The sequence below is a fragment of the Symphalangus syndactylus genome, chromosome 9, assembly GCF_028878055.3.
Source record: "Symphalangus syndactylus isolate Jambi chromosome 9, NHGRI_mSymSyn1-v2.1_pri, whole genome shotgun sequence".
Taxonomy (NCBI): domain Eukaryota; kingdom Metazoa; phylum Chordata; class Mammalia; order Primates; family Hylobatidae; genus Symphalangus; species Symphalangus syndactylus.
The window spans coordinates 132,619,147-132,642,947 of NC_072431.2; the positions used below are offsets into that span (position 1 = coordinate 132,619,147).

The 23,801-nt window shown below is 39.8% G+C and overlaps 1 protein-coding gene across 10 annotated transcripts in view; it reads right to left on the minus strand.

Moving 5' to 3' along the window:
• KDM4C (lysine demethylase 4C) overlaps window positions 1–23,801 on the minus strand; it is a 421,337-nt gene that overhangs the window by 56,632 nt on the left and 340,904 nt on the right. For 5 of the 10 annotated variants that reach the window (XM_055294278.2, XM_063609186.1, XM_055294279.2 and 2 more), the window contains 2 exons: window positions 16,085–16,270; window positions 14,454–14,555 (listed from right to left, as the gene is read on the minus strand). In XM_055294278.2, coding sequence (XP_055150253.1) covers window positions 14,454–14,555; window positions 16,085–16,270 — 288 coding nt within the window. Of the gene's footprint in view, window positions 1–14,453; window positions 14,556–16,084; window positions 16,271–23,801 lie in introns of those variants that run through there. The other 5 variants (XM_063609188.1, XM_055294283.2, XM_063609187.1 and 2 more) reach the window with 2 other exon arrangements.

A 23,801-nucleotide genomic window follows, 5' to 3' on the forward strand; every position in this document is an offset into this window, starting at 1 on the left:
TGTTCACGTGTACTTTTATTTCTCATGGGTTTTTAATTACAAACATATAATACAGTGGGAAATGGTGGTAAGCAGTTTCCCAGCAGATTTAAGGTCTTATTCACTTTAATGTCTGTAGAAGCATAAACAATAGGCTGCATTAGATGCTGAGAAAAAACTAATTTTTTTCCATCTGAATCATGAGCTCACCTCAGAGGTAGTGGCCCTGTTCGGTAAGTGAAGAGAACTGGGAAGAGAGAACCATCTTTAGATAAAGCAGAATCTTTGCCTCACTGTGTTAACGTGTAAATCTCTCAACAGGAACACACCACCCGCTTGCTACGTATTCTAAATAGTAAGCAATTTAATTCATAAAGAGCAGAGATGAGAGTTCACATTAGTTAGACTGGTGGAGCTGGTAGTGGGCCACTGCTAAACTAAAACCTGGCATGAGCTTCACCTACAGTCACATCCGATTTCATTACTGTTGCTAGAGAATCAGTGAGTCCCCACATGCTAGGCCCTAGAAGCTCTGTCTTGGGCTTTTTTATTTCAGGAGTTCTTCAGGCTTCTTGGGTGCCAACAATATAATTTAGGAAGAGCAATATATTCCCCCAATCTCAATCATTAGCTGTGTGTGTGTGTGTGTGTGTGTGTGTGTGTGTGTGTGTGTAGAAATTAACAAGATGATTCTAAAATTTATACGAAAATGTGAAGAACCTAAAATACTCAAAGCAATGTTGAAAATAAAATAACAAAGTTGGAGGAATTACAATTTGGAGAGAATAAAATGAGAAGGAAAGCATTTACTCAACAATAAGATAATATCTCCTTTAAATGACGTCTGATGGGACACTTTCAAATGACAGAAGCAAGCGACACAGGGTATCATTCAATGGTAACTCCCACCTGTAATGATTTCTGACTCTCAATTACAGTTGGTGAATGGGTTAAACACACTAAAACAGATGCAAATATTTTGTTATTGGACAAGGTAACCCAAAGCAAAACAGACTAATTAAACAGTTTAACAGATTTTCTGTACCACCAAGAAAGAAGTCCAGGTAAATCATAATACCATGTAAACAAATCCAAGTCATAGTCTCAAATTAGAAAAATGACTACTAAAACAGCACAATCCAAATGAAATGCCATGTGTTCTGATTCTGACAACCTGAATGTTCTATAACTTTTGAAGACTGTTGAACTTCTCTGAAATTCAATTTCATAATCTGTCACATGGGTATAATCATAGTACGTACCACACACAAGTTTACTGTGAACATCAAATGAGATAATGTACTATGTGTAACTATAAAAGACACCATACAAATGTTAGTTATTATTATACTCTTGTAACTCTTGTCTACATTGATACACTGTCCCCAACAAAGATTAGGTGGTCATTTTGAGCAGGAGACAAAATTAGAGAGGAAGAGGTAATTGTGCCTATAAAGACACACTGCTTACATGAGGAGAGAATGACAGAGAAAGAGAAAACACAAACTTTCTAGGTTTCTCTGGACTTCAGGAGAAGTAACTAAAGGTAAAGTCAGCCAAAAGCTTTCTAATGTCCATCACATCCACGGCAGGAGTGCAGAGTCTGCCTATCTTGCCAATGTTACTCAAAAGGGATAAATCCATAAACTGTTTAAAGTCCAGTATTAATCAGCAAACTAAATCCATCTGTCAGATTGTCTAGTGTTAATTGAGTAGACCCATGTACCCAGTGCTGTGCATGAAAGAGAGGTATGTTATGGGGTTCACGTGGAGGCAGGATGGGAAAGAACTGGGGTGCTCCAATGGTGACTACATCCTTCCTAGTTTCCTGCCTGCGGCCCTCCTGTTCTTGATCACCTAAGGTCCATACATATAACCTTAGGTGGTCCACATAACCTCAACTAAAGTTACTTTCTCAGATACAGTAAGGATACTGCTCTGTTCTCCAAATATGTAATAAACATGACTTTTTTTTTAATTATTATACTTTAGGTTTTAGGGTACATGTGCACAATGTGCAGGTTTGTTACATATGTATCCATGTGCCATGTTGATTTCCTGCACCCATTAACTCGTCATTTAGCATTAGGTATATCTCCTAATACTGTCCCTCCCCCCTCCCCCAACCCCACACCAGTCCCCGGAGCGTGATGTTCCCCTTCCTGTGTCCATGAGTTCTCATTGTTCAATTCCCACCTATGAGTGAGAACATGCGGTGTTTGGTTTTTTGTCCTTGCGATAGTTTACCGAGAATGATGTTTTCCAGTTTCATCCATGTCCCTACAAAGGACATGAACTCATCATTTTTTATGGCTGCATAGTATTCCATGGTGTATATGTGCCACATTTTCTTAATCCAGTCTATCGTTGTTGGACATTTGGGTTGGTTCCAACTCTTTGCCATTGTGAATAGTGCCACAATAAACATACGTGTGCATGTGTCTTTATAGCAGCATGATTTATAGTCCTTTGGGTATATACCCAGTAATGGGATGGCTGGGTCAAATGGTATTTCTAGTTCGAGATCCCTGAGGAATCGCCACACTGACTTCCACAATGGTTGAACTAGTTTACAGCCCCACCAACAGTGTAAAAGTGTTCCTATTTCTCCACATCCTCTCCAGCACCTGTTGTTTCCTGACTTGTTAATGATGGCCATTCTAACTGGTGTGAGATGGTATCTCACTGTGGTTTTGATTTGCATTTCTCTGATGGCCAGTGATGATGAGCATTTCTTCATGTGTTTTTTGGCTGCATAAATGTCTTCTTTTGAGAAGTGTCTGTTCATGTCCTTTGCCGACTTTTTGATGGGGTTGTTTTTTTTTTTCTTGTAAATTTGTTTGAGTTCACTGTAGATTCTGGATATTAGCCCTTTGTCAGATGAGTAGGTTGCAAAAATTTTCTCCCATTCTGTAGGTTGCCTGTTCACTCTGATGGTAGTTTCTTTTGCTGTGCAGAAGCTCTTTAGTTTCATTAGATCCCATTTGTCAATTTTGGCTTTTGTTGCCATTGCTTTTGGTGTTTTAGACATGAAGTCCTTGCCCACGCCTATGTCCTGAATGGTATTGCCTAGGTTTTCTTGTAGGATTTTAATGGTTTTAGGTCTAACATTTAAGTCTTTAATCCATCTTGAATTAATTTTTGTATAAGGTATAAGGAAGGGATCCAGTTTCAGCTTTCTACATATGGCTAGCCAGTTTTCCCAGCACCATTTATTAAATAGGGAATCCTTTCCCCATTTCTTGTTTTTGTCAGGTTTCTCAAAGATCAGATAGTTGTAGATATGCAGCATCATTTCTGAGGGCTCTGTTCTGTTCCATTGATCTATGTCTCTGTTGTGGTAACAGTACCATGCTGTTTTGGTTACTGTAGCCTTGTAGTATAGTTTGAAGCCAGGTAGCGTGATGCCTCCAGCTTTGTTCTTTTTGCTTAGGATTGAGTTGGTGATGCGGGCTCTTTTTTGGATCCATATGAACTTGAAAGTAGTTTTTTCCAATTCTGTGAAGAAAGTCATTGGTAGCTTGATGGGGATGGCATTGAATCTATAAATTACCTTGGGCAGTACGGCCATTTTCACGATATTGATTCTTCCAACCCATGAGCATGGAATGTTCTTCCATTTGTTTGTATCCTCTTTTATTTCATTGAGCAGTGGTTTGTAGTTCTCCTTGAAGAGGTCCTTCACATCCCTTGTAAGTTTTAAGGTATAATTAAAAGTTGTTGAATTTAAGGATTTCCAAATTTTGTATTTTCTTCTAATTCCTGAGAAATGTATGGGGAAAGGTGAACAAACTTAACTAAAAGGCCCACTCAAGGAGGGACAAACAAAATGGAAAATAACTCATTAAGGTATCTGATGCTTACAAATAAGAAAGTTTCACTTCTCCCTGCCTCCTGCTCCAAGCAAAAGCGTCTGAGTGCCAGGTCTACCCAGTAATGGCTAACAGAGAAACCAAAATGATATTTCAGAATATCATTCCAGAAGAAACAGGAATTTCTTACATTTCTTCAGACATTATAATTTCACTGACCCACTATACCAGTGTAGGATGAGAAGACAAGAAAGGACATGTGACACTTCATCATGAAAAGATGCCAACTTCTGACTGGCAATGGTCAAGAAACTGCCCGTTTTCCCTGGAAAGAAAAGAGGTATTGACTTGTATGTGAGAAATGTGCAGAGCCCAGAATGCTCCAATATTCCATGGAAGGACATGACAAAGAAGATAAGGCAATCCTCTGGAATCACTGGCTTCCTGCCAAGAGGCTTCAGGAGGCCTTTTGAGCTAATCCACAGTTTTGTGTATCATATTTGTTGAAAGTGGACATACAATCAAGACTTGGAGAGTAGCCTTTTAATTAGAAATATTGGAAGTTATTTCATTTAATTGCCTTTTCTATTGCTTGCAGTTAATAGTCTTAAAAATATACTTTCATTACATTTTGTCAGTATCTAAGGATTTCATTATGGCTATGGCATCTAATTACTGTTTTCTACATGAAGAAATTGAATATCCTGCCTCTTACGCGTTACAAGATGTTGGAATGTCAAATGCCCTTTGCTGTTGTGTGTCTGTTGACACATTCCATTTATATTTTTCTACTGTATCTACGATGCTTGCCTCTAATACCAATATTAAAATATGAGATTAGTGTCACTACTTAATTTTCTTAACAAGCTATCAGACTATTCTGCATGCCTTAATTATTTTTTTAAAAAAGTACAAATTGCTGAAAAGCTTAAAATTTCCTGGGAACTGAGAAATATTAATTCTGTGCAAAAGCAAGCAAGCATTTTACATGAAAATACACCTCATCTATGAAAAAAAAAATAACCAAATAGTTGGTCCTTGGAATGGAAGAGTTGATTTTCCTCAGTAAGTTGGCCCTTGAAGTTGTCAAGTATCCAGTGTCCCATGTAAATATTTCTTTTTGTTTGTTTGTTTTGTTTTTTTTGAGATGGAGGTCTTGCTCTGTCACCCAGGCTGTACTGTAGGGCAGTGGCGCAATCTTGGCTCACTGAAATCTTTACCTCCTGGGCTCAAGTGATCCTATAGCCTCAGCCTCCCAAGTAGCTGGGACCATAGGCGCACACCACCATGACCAGCTAATTTTAGTATTTTTGGTAGAGACGGGTTTTTGTCACGTTGCCCAGGCTGATATCGCCTCGGCCTCCCAAAGTGCTGGGACTACAGGTGGGAGCCAATGCACCTAGCCCCACGTAAGTATTTCTTAATGCAGTTGCCCCCACAGTGGAGTCTAGGTCTGCTAAGGGGCTCCCTGGTTCCATGGTGTACTCTGTGGTGGAAATGACAGAGCCAAGTAGAAAACAGCACTGACAAGTTTCACCTAAGAATTCTGATGGGTCTGCTTTTGTGATAAAAACCAAACACCTACACCAAAATGCCTTTGTCTTGAATTTTTTAAAAATCGGGGTCAATTTGCAGTTTTATAAGGCCAGAATAAAAAATTTACGTAAATATTTTTTCTGAAACCACATTATTCCACACAGAACTAAAACCGTATTTTGAGAGAGATGAAAGCTATTAAGTTTTACTAATGAAAATGCGAATACATTGCTGTGATTATTCGTAACTAAATAGGTGCTAATTCCCTTCATTCTAATTAAGTTTAAAACGTTATCAATTGTTATTAATTTCTCAATGTGCCCATATACATATCAGAACAGATAAAATTTTGTGTTTTTGTCCCTGAGGGTGACAAGACTCAGGAACATGAATTCCTAGCTGACAGGCACAATGTCAGCTATTTCCAGAATAAAGCCAAGTAGTACAGCTGCAGAGAGATTTTCCAGGTGCTTCCCAAATTCCCGGATGTTAACTACCATGAACCAGGCCTAAAGGATCTCTCCCCAGAAAACAGAATAAGAAATAGTACGGTACCAGCCCCTCTCCTCTGAATATGGTTTATATCAGATAATAATATGAAATTGCTGGTATTAAACCAGTTTTAACCTATAAAACAGCAATTTCATGTTCATCCTGGGATGTACCATTTGGCCTCACATCAGTATTTATCAGGGCTTTAAGATATGGGTAAGTCTCTCAACGGGACTTCAGCATGGTTCTAAGTGGCAAGCAGTAAAGAAGCAGAGCAGGAACCTGAATGCAGGACTGCCTGGAGTCAAGATTGTTTTGAATACACCACACTCCTAGATGCTGAACTCCAGCACGAGCCTTCATGAATCCAGAATTCTGAGAAGTACCAGTCCTCTGGAGCTCATTTCCCAGACTTTGAAGATTGATCAACATAATAGGAGCTCATCAAATGCTCGAGCAATTATTTTTCATTAGCATGAAGAACAGCCTAGAGTTCAACCATTTTGAGAGTAATCTTTCCAAAATCACGTTAAACTCTCTTGCCTTCTTTCGTAGAGTATGCTGAGGCTGTTGTGAGCATGGGGGTTTGCAGCAGGTCTCCTTAAGCCCTTGCTCTATCAACAGAAAGCACAGGGAGAGAAGCATGATGCTCACTGACCCAGCCCTTCCTATGGAAATGGCTAAAGATCAGCAGTGGGAAAACAAATTAGGGGGTTCTGAATAGGGTTCAAAAATGTTTAACGGGATATATTTAAATTTCCTAGCAAAATTAAGAAAAATTTTATCTTCTCTGGCTTTACCTGATAATGTGAATAAGAGAAAGATAGGTTCTGAATGTAAATATTCTAAAAGGTCTGTGCTAAATATTCCTCCTTCCAGGCAAATCTAACCTTCACTTTCTATCATCTGGGATAAGTGGAGAGAGAGCTCAACAAAACCCTTCTATTGATAGAAAGGTGAGGGATTTCTTTTAAAAAATGTGTTTTAGATTTAGGAATATTGATCAGATTCAGGTTTGAATCGCTGTAGTATTTTTTTAAATCCTTGCTAAGAATTCTCATTACTCCATCCCTTTGCTTTGGTCAGAAATCTCTCTTTGTCAGTAATAACACTGCAAATTCAGCAGGCCATTTGTTACAAAGCTTATGTAGAAGAAACAAATCATATACAAAAGCAAGATGATTATGTACAAGTCTGAGGAAAAAAAGAGTATAGCTGGTCAAAACAAACTTTGTTAAACAGAATTTTAGTTTGCAATATCCAAATTGTTAAAGGAAAAACAACTCTATCATCAGCAAAACATAGACACCCAGGACCTTAGAGACACTATGAGGATTTGTGGAAATGACACCATTCAGATCACTGCGAGATAAGTGTTAGCTAAATTCTGGTTCACTTTATGAAAAGGAGAAAGCAGAAACTAAAGGAAGACAGTATCAAGCCATGGAAGTGAGCTCCAGACGAAGTGAGGGAAAATAAAAAGGAAATTGAAAGGATAGATTCAACCCATAGCTACATTTGATGTATCAGCCCTGTGGGGGCCAGGGCAAGCTCACTGGCATTAGATGGGCACACTGAAAGTGACAGTAGGCAAAATTCTTCCTCATAATCAGCTCTAAATTAACTGGTTGTCCCTTGGGGTCTTCTCTCTCCCTTCCCCACTACATCTGATTTACCAAGGCCTATAATTCTACCTCCAAAGTGTCCTCATAATCAAGACCCTTCTCATCCTGGGACACGGCCATGGTAGAAATCCAGGTCTCTGTTTCTTCTCACCCTCTCTGGAGCATCAGCTTCCTGTCTCTAATCAATCCCTTCTACTCTCTAATCCACTCCCACTTGGCCTCAAGATTGAGCTTCCTAATACTGCCCCACACATAAACCTCGCATGGGACCATCCACTGTGGAATAAAGCAGAACTCCCCTAAATTTGCCTGAAGCAGTGGCAAAGGAGTTCAAGGAATCCCCCAGAGAACACGGATGAAGGAAAGTCTCAAGAGTAATGCCTGAATGAGAAACTCTTTTTTCTTTTTAATCTTCCCTACTTTGAGGAACTCTTGAAACAAGATAAATAATAGCCTCTACTGCCTGGTCTCAGCGTGACCCACTTGGTGCGTGTGGGCGCATGTGAGAGACAGCTATTGGGTAACAGGTTTGCACCCCACCAAGGGGTGAACTGAGTACCTGTGGGTCCTGCTCCCAGGAAGCCTCCCCAAAACAATCTTCTCCTCACCATGACCCATCTCCTCTAGAAAGGATAATCCTTCCTGTCCCTCACCTCGTCCCTAAAAACAGACCCTTGTTTAGCCAAGAACATTCCCCTAACTTGAAGATGAGAGAAGACTTTTTAAATTTCAATTCAGGGACATATACAAAGGGGGTTTCACTTTTTATGAAAGACACTCTGATAACCCAATCTAATTCACCAGCTTCATCTTCCCACTCACCACTCCATCCTGACTCCCCCGTAAACCTGACATGTCTTAGACCCAGTAAGACTGAACTCTTCAGCCTTCCTCAGATATACCAGGCCTTTGAGGAAGTTTGTGCACACACTATTCCCTGTGCTTAGAACACCCTGGACTCTGAGTCAGATTGCCTGGCTTTGTATCCTGGCTCTTCCACCTACTACCTGTGTAATATATCGCAAGTTATATAAACGTAAACTCTGTTTCCATTTCCTCCTCTGTTAAAAAAAATAAAAAGATAATAATAGTACAGGTTGCACATCTCTCATCCAAAATACTTGGGAGCAGAATTATTTCAGAATTTTTCGAATTTTAGAGTGTCTGCATTATACTTACTGATTTAGTTTCCAAAATCTTAAATTGTGAATTCTGAAATGCTTAAATGAGCATTTCCTTTGTGTGTCATGTTGGTACTCAAAAAGTTTCAGATTTTGGAGCATTTTGGATTTGGATGCTCAACCTACACCTACCATGAAAGGGACACTGAAGATTAAATAAGTTAATATCTGAAAAGCCTTTAGAATGCAGCTCATCACATTGCATTAAATAAATGTTTCCCACCACTGTCTCATCAAAAAAAAAAAAAAAAGGTTTGCTTGAAACACTTGTGTGAATGAGGTCTGGTCAGCAAGAATGAAGCCGGATGGAGAAGTTTAAAGAAAAAAAGTTAAGCGTTTGCTTCATGGTCCCTACATATATTGAACTGAACAGTTTTAAGGCAGTCTAAAGTTCTCCGTAACTAACTTTTGTGCTAAGCCATATTTTTGATGATCTGGCTAAACAAGTGCTGGGATAAGAAAGGGAAAGCAAGCAGTATAATTGCCATATTAGTTATCAGTTTCTCTCCAATACTGCAAGTCTTAGAAAAGTGGCTGTATTTTCCTTGGTTTCAGGTTGGTTTAAAAATCTTGGGATGAGGTCAGTTTCTGAGATTTCTACCCCACTTTCATCCCTTCTTCAATAGATTTAAAATATTTTCAAATGTGAGAAACTGTCTTCAAAGGAACTGTAAACTTTGCTCTTAAAGAAAGAGACCTGAAAAGCAGAGGCCCCCTGTGGAAGAGTATGTGCACCATAATCAGGCTCTGGATCCAAGCACGCAGAGGATGAGAAGGTGGTAGGCCCAACCCATACCTCACTCCCACCCACTAAACCATACAAACCCAGGAAGAGTTAAGAGAATTTTAGAAAACCAGGTCCAAATCTTTAGGCATCACTTAGGAAAGGAGAATTGCATTAATAAGCCCTCAAGTTGGAACAATATAAAAATAAATGTATTAAAGCCAGGAGAATTGGATATATCAACATGAACCCTGAACCATTTGAAAAAAATACTATTTATCTGCTCTGTCACTAAAGTGGCTCTAGTACTAAATTAGCCAGCACTCAAATGAAACAAAACACGGTAATGTGCACCTTTCATGGCAAATTTGGTCTCTAGTAGAGCTCCCATAAAAAAGAACCAGGGCTCGTTGATGAATCACTGATTCTAAGTTTGGTACAACAGAAACCAAGATAACTTTGGCATTTCCCACTGAGAAAAAACAAAGATAGTTTCAAAGATGTCTAGAAGTGTGGATTAGTCCATTCTCATGCTACTATAAAGAACCGCCCAAGACTAGCTAATTTATAAAGGAAAGAGGTTTAATTGCCTCATAGTTCCACATGGCTGGGGAGGCCTCAGGCAGAAGGCACCTCCTCACAGGACAGCAGGAGAGAGAACGAGTGCTGAGTGAAGGGGAAAGCCCTTTATAAAGCCATCAGATCTTGTGAGACAAACTGCCACCAGGATCCAATTACCTCTACCTGAACTGCCCTTGACACATGGGGGTTATAATTCAAGATGAGATTTTGGGTGGGGACACAGCCAAACCATTTAAAAGTGGTTTAAAATTAGAAATAAAGCAGTCACCTAGAGGAGGCTCCAAAAGGTCCAAGTGGAGCAAGAACATCAAGAAGAAAATTTTGGTCAACTGGTGCGCAATGGGCTCATAAAAGGCTACGAACCATGATGATGTTTAAAAGAGTCAAGTAATATAAAGTATAGCTAAGCAAAGTCCTACCCACTGATATAAATTAGCTGAATGCTGCTTAATTACAAAAACACAATCATGTGACCACACGTCTTACATCCAAGGGGCACAATATAGTGAAATGCGTTTATGGTGAAATGTAATTCTGGCCTTCCAAATAAAAATCCTGTTGGAACGAACTGGATTGAAATGTATAAACCAGAATCAGGGGTAGGCTCTGGAGGAAAAGAGGCTTTCTAAAAATTCTAGAAAGTTGGAGAGAGATATTGTTCAGGTCCCCATCTGGGAACAGAACTACTTTCTTCCCCTAGTTGATTATATAGTATTGTTGACCTAGACTTTGGTTTAAGAACTAGGGCATCTCCATGTTTATAAAAATTTTATTAAAATGAGAAGCACGGATAATCAGTTTTCTTGAATGAGACCCAAGTATAAAATCCTGTGGTACAGCAAAAATACATCTTTAGTTTCAGATCTGGCAACAGCCTACACACATTCAACTGCATATGCCCATTAGGGAAATAGGACCCAGGGGGAAGTTTTGTTACAATAGGCTGCATTCCCTTCTACCCTATTTACTAAATCCACTTCTGCTACAATTCTGCATCCTTGGCTGATTAAAAGAGAATGTTACAGTGGGAGTGAGTGTTTTGGAGCCTCTCCCTGTCAATCCATAATCAACCTGAAATACTGCCTGCCCTTTTATAATTAATAAATTCACATAAAAGTGTACTGATTCTTATTTTTTTCATTAAGTATTTTCTCAATAACAGATACTAAAAGCATAATATACGATACAATACAATACAGGATAAGAACTACTATTCTAGGGTATAGAATTTGGGAGCCTCAAACATCCATCTTTCCACATTGTTGAAGCCTAGAATGTTTCACTGTTGTTAGCAATGAGAGGTAGCCCACTCCATCATCACCCCGAGATTAGTTAAATAGTCATAGGTTAACCCACAGAGCCCTTGCTTTGAGCCCTTCACCAGATTCTGTGTATTGTGGTGTCGTCTCCTCTCCTAAGCCCCTGCCTCATGAGGACAGGAAGGAGTTGCAATAAAACTGGCCTGGGAGCTGGCCTAAAGACCCAGAGGCTGGAAAAAGCATTCAGGCTGGGCACGGTGGCTCATGCCTGTAATCCCAGCACTTTGGGAGGCCAAGGCGTTTGGATCGCTCGAGTCCAAAAGTTCGAGACCAGCCTGGGCAACACGGTAAAACCCAGTCTCTACAAATAATACAAAAATTAGCAGGACATGGAGGTGCACACCTGTAGTCCCAGCTACTTGGGAGGCAAAGGTGGGAGGATCACTTGAGCCCAGGAAGCAGAAGTTGCAGTGAGGCGAGATCATGCCACTGCGCTCCAGCCTGAGCAACAGAGTAAGACCCTGTTCCAAAAAAATAAAAAAAAAAGCATTCAGTAAGTGCTGAGCAAGGACTCAGTTGTATTACTGAGATGAGTGTTAGAAGACCCATGAAAGAGGGCCAGATGGCGGAATAACAAGATCCTAGACAAGCTTCTAGAATGGGAGGTGCCAAAACAGAAGCCACCCTACCCACCCTGCTTTACATTATGCACACAAAAAACACTGCTCTGAATAAGGTGCATATGTGAAATACCTAACACATACTTGACATAAAAGATGCTCAATAAATACTAGTTCTCATTCTTCTCCACTAATCCCACTCCCTAGCATCAGATAATTATTTTAACAAATTTATACCAAGCTGCTCCTATGGATAGCCAAGTGGTAGTTGATAGAAATAAAAAGACAACAACAACAACAAATACTTCCTGTCCTTACGACCTAGCTACAATAATACTAAAGGAAAAATACACAAAATCACATAAATTAACCAACACAGTGTTTTCTCTGTAAAAGTTCTTCCTCTCTTTTTAGTAGGTATCTGTCTCCATGTTAGCCACGACTTCTAAGTTTTCTAAAACTATGAATACGACTTAAATGTCATACTTTTCTAGAGGAAAGAATATTAAGAAAAAACACTATGTACCTCATATAAGATGTATACAGAGGCCATGTTCATTGCAGTGAATTAACAAAGTGCAAGTGATTCTGGTGTTGCTACACTAATCATGCAGATTATTCTAACCTAATATGAAAGTTTACTAAGTAACTTGCCAGGAAAAAACAATGCTTGTCATTTTCTCACCTCTGTTATTCAGGCATCCCTTCCACAGGGCATCTGTCGAGTTTACTCAAGTGTGAGATGGCCCTGTGGTGCTATATTTTGCAGAAGTATATGGTGTATAGGTAGCTCACTATTTGCTTTGAAGAAAAAATACGTTTCCAAGGCTTCCAGTTTCATAACTACTATTTATTGTGTTGTCTTTTCCTTACCAACATCTGTGCAACATTCAGATAACTGGATTAAGATACATGCAAGTGGAACCTTTGGAAATATAGCCAGAAACTAGGTTATAATGAATCATGGCAAAGGGTGGTGAAGCGGACAGCATGACTACACACACCGACAGATGAGAACACACTCATGTGCACACACGAAGGAGACCTTACATCTGAAACACAGCAGTGACATTCAAAAAAGGTGTTTGACAAAAACGCTGGCAAACACAGGCTAAAAATTTAGGTTGAAATAACAGGGATCAGCTGCGTACTTCCTGTGACACACTTTTTTCCATCTTTAAGAATTTTTACCCTATTTTTTTCAAGCACTGCCTATTCTAATTATAAACTCTGCTTACTGCTTAACGGAATAATGTATTAATAAATCAGATGAATTTTATACAATTATTCAAAATAATTTTATATCCAAAGCTCAATAAACAATGAATAAGCTCATGTATTTAAAATAATTAGCTGGGCACAGTGGATCACACCTGTAATTCCGGCACTTTGGGAGGCTGAGCCTAAAGGATCTCTTGAGCGCAAGAGTTTGAGACCAGCCTGCACAACACAATGAGAACTATTTTAAAAATATATTAATTAAAAAATAATAATTTATGACACTAATGGAATAGTTGAATTTTCCTTAAAATGGTCCTTTTGGATGCTTTATAGCAAATAATTGGGAGAAATTAAAAAAAAGGAATCAAAAACCCTAAAGTGAGTAAAAATGGAGATTCTATTGAAGCAACAGTAGGTTTATACTTCATTTCACCTAAATCATACAGGCATCCTCCACTATTCTGTAAAACAACTGGGCCAGGCTGCCAAGTTAGCCTGAACTTTATTTTATAGTTTTCACTGCTGTGATTCCGCAATTGCCCATTTCTTTCAAATAATCAACGCACGGTTGAGAACACAGACAAACTACAGTTTCTGCTCTAGGTAGCATATCTCTTGGCATTCATAGTTTACCCAAAGAGAAATATTTGATTGAATCTGAACTTTTCTATGCTTGATAAGGAAAGAAGATTTAAAGCAACAGGGGCAAATCACAATGTTCTTAACCAAAGTTGCCAGATTCTATAAATTCCTTCTGGTTAGTTCCCAAACACTTTGGGGAGGAATCTGTACTTGGAGTCCAATGGTAGAAGAATGCATAAGTAACAGCTACTAGAAATATACTTGGGAAATACAGTGCTAACAGTGCTTCCCCCTAGAAAATGTAGCAAAGGCAATTTATGAACACTAAAATCTTTCCCTCATCAGGAAAAGCTGCCTCACGTGAGGTTGTAAATGATACGATGTTTTCTCCAGTCTTTATAAAGTATACCAAGCTGACAGCGGATCTGTAGGAGACAGTAGTTTCTAAACCACCTCAAAGTCATCTATTTTATTTTTCATCATCATTTAGGAAACACATTAGTAACCTAAACCTGACTGAACCACTCATGAGAGTTAAGAGGAATGAGGTCCTGATTAAACACCTGGATCTCTTTAATAGCAACTTCAATATAATCATCAGTAACCACAGGGCTTTGGAATATTAAAACGGTAATGTATGATCCCAAGCAAAGCTTCAGATGAACACCTCTAGCACCATTTGAGGTTTGGGGTTTGGAATTCACCAAATAATGGAGTATGAGCTGAAAAGGCATTTACATTCCAGCACCTGCCACTCATTATCTGCATCTATTTGGGCAAGGAAATAAACCTCTCTGAACTTAGGTTTCTTATCCTCGAAACAGGAAAAACACTACTCACGTGGCCCAGCTCACATAAGATTGTAGCACCAGCAGCAGCAGCAGTAGAAGTAGTAGTAGCAATACAACTTTCATTTTTTGAGTGCTTACTCTGTGCTGTGAACTGAAAACAACATGGTGAGGTGGGATACCATGTTTTATAGATGAGGAAGCTCAGGCTCAGAAATAAGAACTTGCACAGGGTTGCACAATCTGTTACTGGCAGAATCTAAGTGTGAACACCAACTACTCTGACTTCAGAGGTCATGACCTTGTTCACATCTCAAAATGCATTCATATACATCCTCTAATGAGGTAATCCTATTGACTGCATACTGTAAAGGGCAAGGCACCACAGTCATGTAAGGCGTTATTACTATATATTTTTAAAAGTTGCTAAAATGTATTTTCTACTGGATACGTAATACTATTCTTAGCAAAAGGGCATCAACTCAAGACTATGGAAAAGGCATGAATGAATATGCAATTTGGAACCTGAAACAATGAAAAAATAAGACAAATAAAATAGATGTGACAGTGGGTGACATCATTTTGTACATTTGCGCATTCACTCACATCTGCACAGAGCCCCAGCCCACAAACATCAAATATCTCTCAAGACGTCAATGGAAATTGCTGAAAGCATTACAAAGAGCTGGGAGATTTGCTGTGTGTGACTCCATAAGCCAACGCTGACGACCTGGCAGGCTGCTCACAAGAGGTTATTAGGGACATAGGACAAGCATGTTAGGCTGCTAATAGCCTGTGGCCAAGTCTCTCAGGGAAAACAAAGTGCGGCAAGTTAGCAGAGCTGAGCATCTAGACAATGCTTTAGCCTCCTATTTGGTAGCCAAAAACAATCATGGTGAACTGGAAAGCTAACAAAGACGTATCAACTATCTCTACACTGTCATAATATTTCTAAGCATTTAAAACAGAGGAAAGATCTCATTCACCAAGGACAGGTCAACGGAAATATGGCAAAATTCATATTATTTGGTTGCAAACACTTTTCCCAGAAATAAGCTAAAAAAAATTGTTCTCTATATTTCTCCTCTACTTTTCTATTTTTTTCTAGGAGATTATCCTCACTCCTTCCAGGGCCCCAGGCTGTCCCTCACATATGCCATCTCAGGCAGCAAAGTCCCAAAAGCTCCTGGCCATCCTACCTCTTCCTTTACTGTGCTGCTGCTCTTTGTTTCTTCTAAAAGAGATAAAATAACAGCCCAAGACCATAGCGTACAGTTTCATAGACTGTTCACTACATAATCTCAGGTGGTGATCCCCTCGCAGAAATGGTTTCACTCTCATCCTGGATATGTGCAGTGCACAATGTGTACAACCAAACTCAGCAGCCCTGTGTACAGATCCAACACCAGAACACACATGAAGAGTTTTCTGCATTCATCTGTTCATTCACTCATTCAACTCGGACAGATTTATTGTGGCTAGTGTGCACCAGACACTTGACAGGTCCTAGGCAAATACCAGTAAATAAGAGTGTGCAATCGCTGCCCTCAAGGAACTCACAGTCTAGACATGTCAACAACGAGTAATATTTCAGAGCAAGGCATGTTATGTCTGGGAGGTGGTCTAAAACAGGAGAAAATCCAGACGCGGTCTTAGCACTGAGGAAGGGAGGGCACGTCTTACCACACTGGGGTTGACCTTATGTCGAAAGCATGTAATGTTCACCACATAAGGCCAATCATCAGGCTCCATCAGTACCCCAGCAGCATGGGCACAAGTGACATGGAAGGAGGCCGGGCAGCGACCATAGGAACACTGGATGCAGGCTCCAGAGACCCTCTTGACCCGATGTCTGCAGAAGATGCATTTCTGGAAGGTTAAAACAGAGAAGAACTTCAATTCACATTCTGTAACCCAGTCAGTTCCCACAATTTACAGAACAATAGCCACTAGAGAAGAAAAAAAAAAACTGATTACATCAACAAGTCGTGACCCCTCCAGGGGCCCTAGTGGTGACAGCATCTGTGGCAATGTAATCTACTTTCTTTAAAGGAAACACATTGCTATGGTCACAGACTACCAGACATATGTTTAACTATTTCTTGTAGCAAGGAAAGCCAAACACTTTCGCACATACTCCTGCAGGCACAGAGCTTGGGAAAAGACCCCAGAGGTGCTCCTATAAATCATCCATGAATGTTGAAGCTACTTCTGTTTTACCCTCCTGTATGGCAGGTCTTTCTGTGCATCAAGAAGTAGAATATGGGTTTGGAGGACAGGTCATTCTTTCGTAAATTAGATGTGGTCTTTGAAAACACCCAAATAGCATAGGGGCAAGTTAAGTTTTCCAAAGACAAGGAAATGTAAAGTGTTAAATGGTCCAATGTGGAAACTAGTGTTTAATAGTCCAAATCTGAACCCTTCATGACTGACAAAAAAAAATGCCTCCCAAAGTGAGAAAATTGAAAATCACCCCAAAGGGCATAATTTGGTTGAATATCTATAGCTGATGATGCCTGGGGAAGAGAAGATGAAAATAAAAACAGCAATAGTGATTACCACAATTCGAAAATTAAATTGCATACAATTAGCCCTAAACATTATCAGTATATTTGTTATGAGAGATAGAGAAAAACAGCTTCACTAAATGTAAGTTGTGAACTAATACTTCAGGGTTAGGAAAAAATGGTTGTGGAAAAACATAGGGTTAGGTCTGGAAAGCAGAAGAAACAATGATCAAAAGCTCAAATTTTCATTCTGAAGAGTAAAAAAGGTCTGAAATCTGATCAAATGTTGGTGCTCTTCTTTTATAGGTAGATTTTCTTTTCTGGGACAATAAAGATACTTAAACTCAAGCCCTTTTGAAGACTAATATTTTATCAGAGACTTGCAAGAATCAATGTGCATTTAACTTCTAACTCTTCGTATCCTCACATCTGATCAGTGACTTAATCTTTTAGATTCTGTCCCTTAATCTTACTCTGATCTCTCCCTACCATTACCAACTGCCACTGCCTCCGCCCATGGTGTCTTGCCCAGCATCGTAATGGATTCCCAATGCGTATCTCCATCCTTTATTTCATTCTATCTCCATTTGTCTTCCTCATAGCTGCCAGAGTGATTCTTTACAACACGAATCTCATGTCACCACCACCGTACTTAATATCCTTCATATAATTAAAGGTTTCCCTTTATCTCCAAGTCACTCCAAAAAAAAAAAAAAAAAAGGAAAAGCATGAGATGGAAGAGCGAAGTTTGTAAAAGGCCCTTCATGGTCTAAGTGTTACTTCTCACTAGTCCCCATAAGGACCCTATACGTTAAGTACTTATGTGATTTCCTTATACATCTAGATTCAATGTACGATTAAGCATTTTTAAGTGGAGGTTGAGGATGTGGCTTAACTGATTAAAAAATCACACACACATATATACACACACAAATACACAGAACCATAAAACTAAAAAGACATCATAATCTGCCTAAGAGCATTATTTAATATTCTATCTTGGTATCTCTTTGACAATCCATGCTATCAGTTTCATTACATTTTTCGTAATTTTTAGTATTTTGGTATCTTTTTGTCAGTTCCAATTACTTGAAATGTGATGGCAAATACAAAAGCAAGAACCTCTATCAGGAGCCCCGGGCATTTTCAATCTTTTAAGAATCCAATTATACAACCTAGAGGTCAGTGTTTGAATAAGTTAAGATATTGACAGGTATATGAAAGGTGAAATTATGTCTTATTTTCTTAAGATCTTTTAAGAGTAGGACAGAGTGTTGCGACTTAGCTAATTAAAGCATTGGTATCTCCCAACCTCCATCACCATTAACTTCACTAAACTGAGACTCACCAAAAAGGAGTAAGAAGACAGAATACACTCAAGCCCAGAGAGGATTCAATCCTTGGAATCTAAGGAGGGACTTGCCCTATTCCAGGAGGACCAGAAGTGGTGACTTCTAAGGACAGGACCACAGTTTCCCTAGAAAGTCAACCTAACAGTAAACTATTATAACTCAATGCTTTGCAAGATGTTTATTCAGAGTTGAGAGCACTTAAACATCACACAGGTTCTTGCAGAGACAGAGAACCCCATAAAACCTATGAGGGGAGCCGCTGTGAGTGCATCCTGTAAGACAGTTAACATAGTATTTCAGACCCCCGTTTTCATTCGCCTGTTGCTAAAATGGTTTTTTTTCCACCCTGGCAGAAAAATCTCTGGAATTTGATGCCTAAAGATACCTGGGCTACAGAATGGAATCTAGTAGGTTAAAGACATCTATGTGCACTTAAGAATGTTACAAAGAAATACATGCTATGAAAGAAGTGAATGACATGCTACCTGGCACTAGAATAACATGAACAGGCATGGTACAATTAATGAATCATGCCTGGGGACAACAGAGGGAAGAAAGCTTTAAGAAAAGCAAAGACGAACTGGATCAAGATGGTACACTCAATCCCTGCTACCATCTGTCCAGGCCCAACCCCTATGTAACTATATAGGAAAAAGGATGAAGCCAAAACAGCAATGACAAACAAGAGACAGTGCCATCAGAGGACCAGAACATGTATAGAATTCCTAAACCATGGGAAACAGGTGGAACTAAACCAACAGAAAAACCAAAGTAGATAAGAACTAATGCAAAATAAGTTTTTGGCAAAGAATATCCTTTAGGCAAAGGATACCAAAGGAGTAAGAATAATTCTCAGCCCCAAAGCCTCAGAGCCACCCCAAACCAAGTATCCACAATTAAAAAAAAGAAAAAAAAAAAAGAAAAGAAAAGAAAAAAGAAAGAAAAAAGGAAGAATCCATAATTAAAAGCAGCAGAAACCCTGGGTCAACATGAGGTAATTATTTTAAAAACAGTGCCACTCAGAATGTTTTTAACATGTTTCTAAAGATCTTTAGGCTGAGAGTGGTGGCTCACACCTATAATCCCAGTACTTTGGGAGGCTGAGGCAGGTGGATCACCTGAGGTCAGGAGTTCAAGACCAGCCTGGCCAACATGGCAAAACCCCGTCTCTACTAAAAATACAAAAATCAGCCAGGCGTTGTGGTGAGCACCTGTAATCCCAGCTACTTGGGCAGCTGAGACAGGAGAATCACTTGAACCCAGGAGGCAGAGGTTGCAGTAAGCCGAAATCATGGCATTGCACTCCAGCCTGGGTAACAGAGTGAGACTCTGTCTCAAAAAAAGGAAAAAAAAATCTTTATACATACTAAGATTTGATAAACACTGCTGTAGGATAGGTAGGCTAGTTAATGTTTTCTCTATCCCTAGCCTACTGAGACACTGACAATTCTTTGTAAATTTTATATTAGAGACAGGGTTTTGCCATGCTGCCCAGGCTGGATTTCAAAATCCTGAGCTCAAGCAATTTGCCTGCTTTGGCCTTCCAAAGTGTTGGGATTACAGGCATGAGCCATCATGCCCGGCCTTGATTTTGCCTTCAGAATAAAGCCATGAGAATTACTAGAAAACCAAAGTAAATAATATGCCAGGGCAGAGCTCCTGTCTCATCTGAGAGTCAAGGCTAGAGAGGGAAGTAGAAAAAACCTTGAATCAAACCCCAAACTCCTCAAGATAAATGGAGTTTCTGTATAAAAATACATATTAAAAAATAAAAATCAAAAAATTAAATTAAATTTAAAAATAAAATTGAAAAAATTGAAAATTGAAAAGTGTATGTTCTGCAGGGAGGGGAATGAAAGAAGGTTAGAGAGCACTGGACTCCAGGGAGCTGATCGCCCAGCCAAAAGCTGTTAGTGGGTATCTCTGACAGGACAATTCTGGCAAGGCTGATGTCAAGAACAGAAGTGGCTCTCTTCCGCCCCAGGGTTCCAGCACATCTGGGTGGGGCCACTGAATTTGCATTTCTAACAAGTTCCCAGTGATACTGATGCTGTTGATCCACAGCTCACACTTTGAGAACCATGAGGTTACAGGGTTAAAAAGTGAAAAGGTGTCACTCATGCTGACAGCTTCTAGTACAAGGAAGTTAAGGAAGTGCAATGATTTTTTTTCACCTATTCTTCAGTGTCAAGGGCTGAGAGAATCCTCAGGCAGGTGTGATTTATAGAGCACTGTACTTTCTTGGGGGACTGGATTTCCATACTTATTCCAGTGGCATAGGCCATTAAGGCTACTAATGGATTGAGGAAGTAATGAAGTATCTGGCAATGAGGCTTTGTATATCATTAGACTTTCTTGAGCATCCAGCTTGGCAAAGGGCATCAAGAAATGATGAGCTGTGAAGGAGCCAGAGGTTCAAGGCACATCTCTTTTCCCCTTTTTCCTGTTAATATGATTCCTGATATTTTCTGTTGTTGTTTTGCTAGTTTTATGATTCTTTTTTCTTAACGCAGATAGGCAGGTAATTCCAAAACAGGTGTGAATGCTTTTTAATTGTTGTTTCATGATTAAGTCACAGGCTAATGATAATGATACATTAGCTAATTTCTTTCTCCTTTTGCCCCCTAAGGACACTTTTTCTAAGCACCACACAGCAAGTTAACATTCCCAGCTCAAACAGGGAACAATGTTTGGCTCAACGGACATCATTATTGCTGCAGGCAAGTCAGAGGATTGAGGCTAAAACCTTCAGTTTGCTCCAAGTCCTTAAATACAGGGTTTGTAACAGAATCCTTTGATTTTTAACCCTACCTGTAAGATTTATGTTCTGCTCATTAGTATTCATTAAGTCAATCACTCATGTGTCAATACTGGCTAGCACTGGGGGAAGTCTGAGTTCTACAGTAAAGAGGATAATCTAGCCACAATAAAATGCAGAATGGAACAACTGCCACTTGAGAGTGAGATTCAGAAGGAGAAGAGAGAGTAGATTAATAAAGAGAAATCAATTTATCTAGTCAGCTAAAGAGTGGCTGGGGAGGGAAGGAAATGGAGGACATTGAAAAGCAAGGTCCCCAGTGCACTGACACCACAGGGTTTGGGCTGTTTTGTGAGAGGCAGCAATTAATATGTAGCCTCACCCACATATGAGTGATATGATAAAAAAAAATCCTGTTTACTTGGGCAACTGGTCATAACATGATAAGTCCTCTGTCTCTCTTCCCCCAAAAACTTACTTCTTATGCACTCCGAGTTCAGAGCATTAAAATAAATGGCTCATAATGCCAAGTGTGTTGAATTAAATCCTTATCATAAATAAGGTATGAGAAGCCATTTATCTCATGGCTTTTTGTTTGGTGAGATTCGCCCTGCAAAAGGTGAGAAAGCTAAGAAAAGTCAAGTAGCAGGGAAAGGCCAGTGGGATGAGCTCAGGTAGGCCAAGAGACAGAGCTAAAAAAAATGGACAGAGGTGGCCAGGGATCAGATATAAGGTTACATGTATTCAAAATAAGGCTAATGAGTCACTGTTGGCACTGATAAAATGTTAAATAAAAATCACAAAAGAATTCTAGAACTGGAAAGGCCAAGGCAGTTCAGACACAAACAGACAAATTAACAAATGACTTGTGAAAAGTACTACACCAACAGCACAGTCATACTTTGTTTTATTTTGGATCAGCAGATACATCACGAGGAAGATCAAGTAAGAATCCTTTCGGAAGCACCTTTTAAGCCAAGTAGCAGAACACTGACTGTACACATAAACAGCCATTAACCATATGAATGTTCCCTTGATGCATATAATGTATTAATTCATTCTTTCAGCCATTTCAATACTTACTAAATATCTTCTATGTAAGATCATTTTGCAAAATGCAAAGGCAGACAGAAAAATGAAAAAGAGATACAATCCTTGTACTTAAGGAGCTTAATTTGGTATAAAAAATAGCTATAACAAAAGCTTTACAGCCATAATCACAATAGGAAAGATAAAGCACTGCTAGACTTAAGAGACGCTTGGACTGGCAGGGCAAGGCGAGGAAGCATGTGAGTCTCACCTGGTTACCTACCTCCATCCAGCCCTCGAACCATTCTACTGAGCAGATCTAGAAGAGGGGCAAGAGAGGATGAACTTCATGACAGCTACCTGCGGGGCACCAAATACAGGACAAGGAAGCAAGTATGACTCTACTTTGATGACTCAGGTCATGGAGGAGCCCATGATGTGGCAGGAGAGTGTCGGCAGCTCGCCTCTGCACCACTCTGAACTGAAGGCCAAGAGTCACCGAGACCAGACACAGCTGGATGAGTTCCATCCTGATGGCTCCCAAGAATGCACAATAAAGCAAAAACAGGGTTTCTCTCAAAGTTTTCTGTAATTAATTTCTCAGAGTTTAGATGCTATGTGCAGTGCGTTGGCACCAGGTCAGACGCTGCACTGGAGGGTTATTGGCAGACATGCTGCACGCTGGCTGAGACTGCAGCCGCAGGGACCCAGGGCCTGCCTCATGGCTCAGAGAAGCTACCCAGCAGGGCTTTAAAGGACTAAGAAAGCCACTAAGAAGAAACAGACTGTGAGCTTATCCTCAAGGACTAGCACGCTTCAGCCACTGCATGTGGGAGTGGGATGAAGAAGGAGGAAAAACATTCTAGATGGAAGTAATGAAGCTCAGAGGTGAAAAAACACGAGCAAAATGGAGTCAGGAAGTATGAGCACAGCCAAGGGATGGCAGGCTGAAAAGGTGGGATCCTGAAAGGCCTTGGACTGTACTCTGGCACAAACTTCACTTGCCCAGGTGAGAGACTCACGATCGCTTAGTAGTAGCAGCTAATTTTTAGGTGGAAATTAGGGCTACCATTTTATTACAATTCTCTGAGTGGCTCTGGGTTAAACCTCAGGCAATCAAGCAATTCTACAAACCAGACCACCCAGAAAACCAGCATGATCTTTAGCTGGAAATGCCCGTTGGTCAGGCATCTCTCTATGTCCATCTTTTGTTCCTTTAGAGTTGGACAAATTCTAACCTGCCTTTTTATTAAGGCACCTGTCACAGTATACGAGCTAAGTATCTGGAGAGTACCTTGACCAACTGCCATACTCCTCTAGTCTCCCAGGTAGGGAATATGTAGTATTTCATAGTTGTCTGTCTGACTTCACAGTCTGACCTGGTTGGGAATTCTAGCTTGGCACAGGAATAAGGGCAAGTCACTGAAACTGCAAAACTAACATGGCCCAAACAGACAGAACTGAATGGGTGAGAAGGCTGTGGGTGAAACAGGCCAGCCTCTGGATGCTTCCTGCCCTTTTTTCCTAGATCCCTCTTAGCAGAAAATAGTGCTTCTCCTCTGCACTTAACTACCTGTGCTGTGCAGAAAATGCACACGTAAAACCAGCATTTACAAAGAAATTAAATATTAAAGGCAACATTACAATCTCACATTGAAAGAAGCACTTCGCTGATAGCATACAGCAGCATTTGCTGATGAATCACAAAATAAGCAATGTTATGTATGTTGAAAAAAATCAATCACTTACCATTT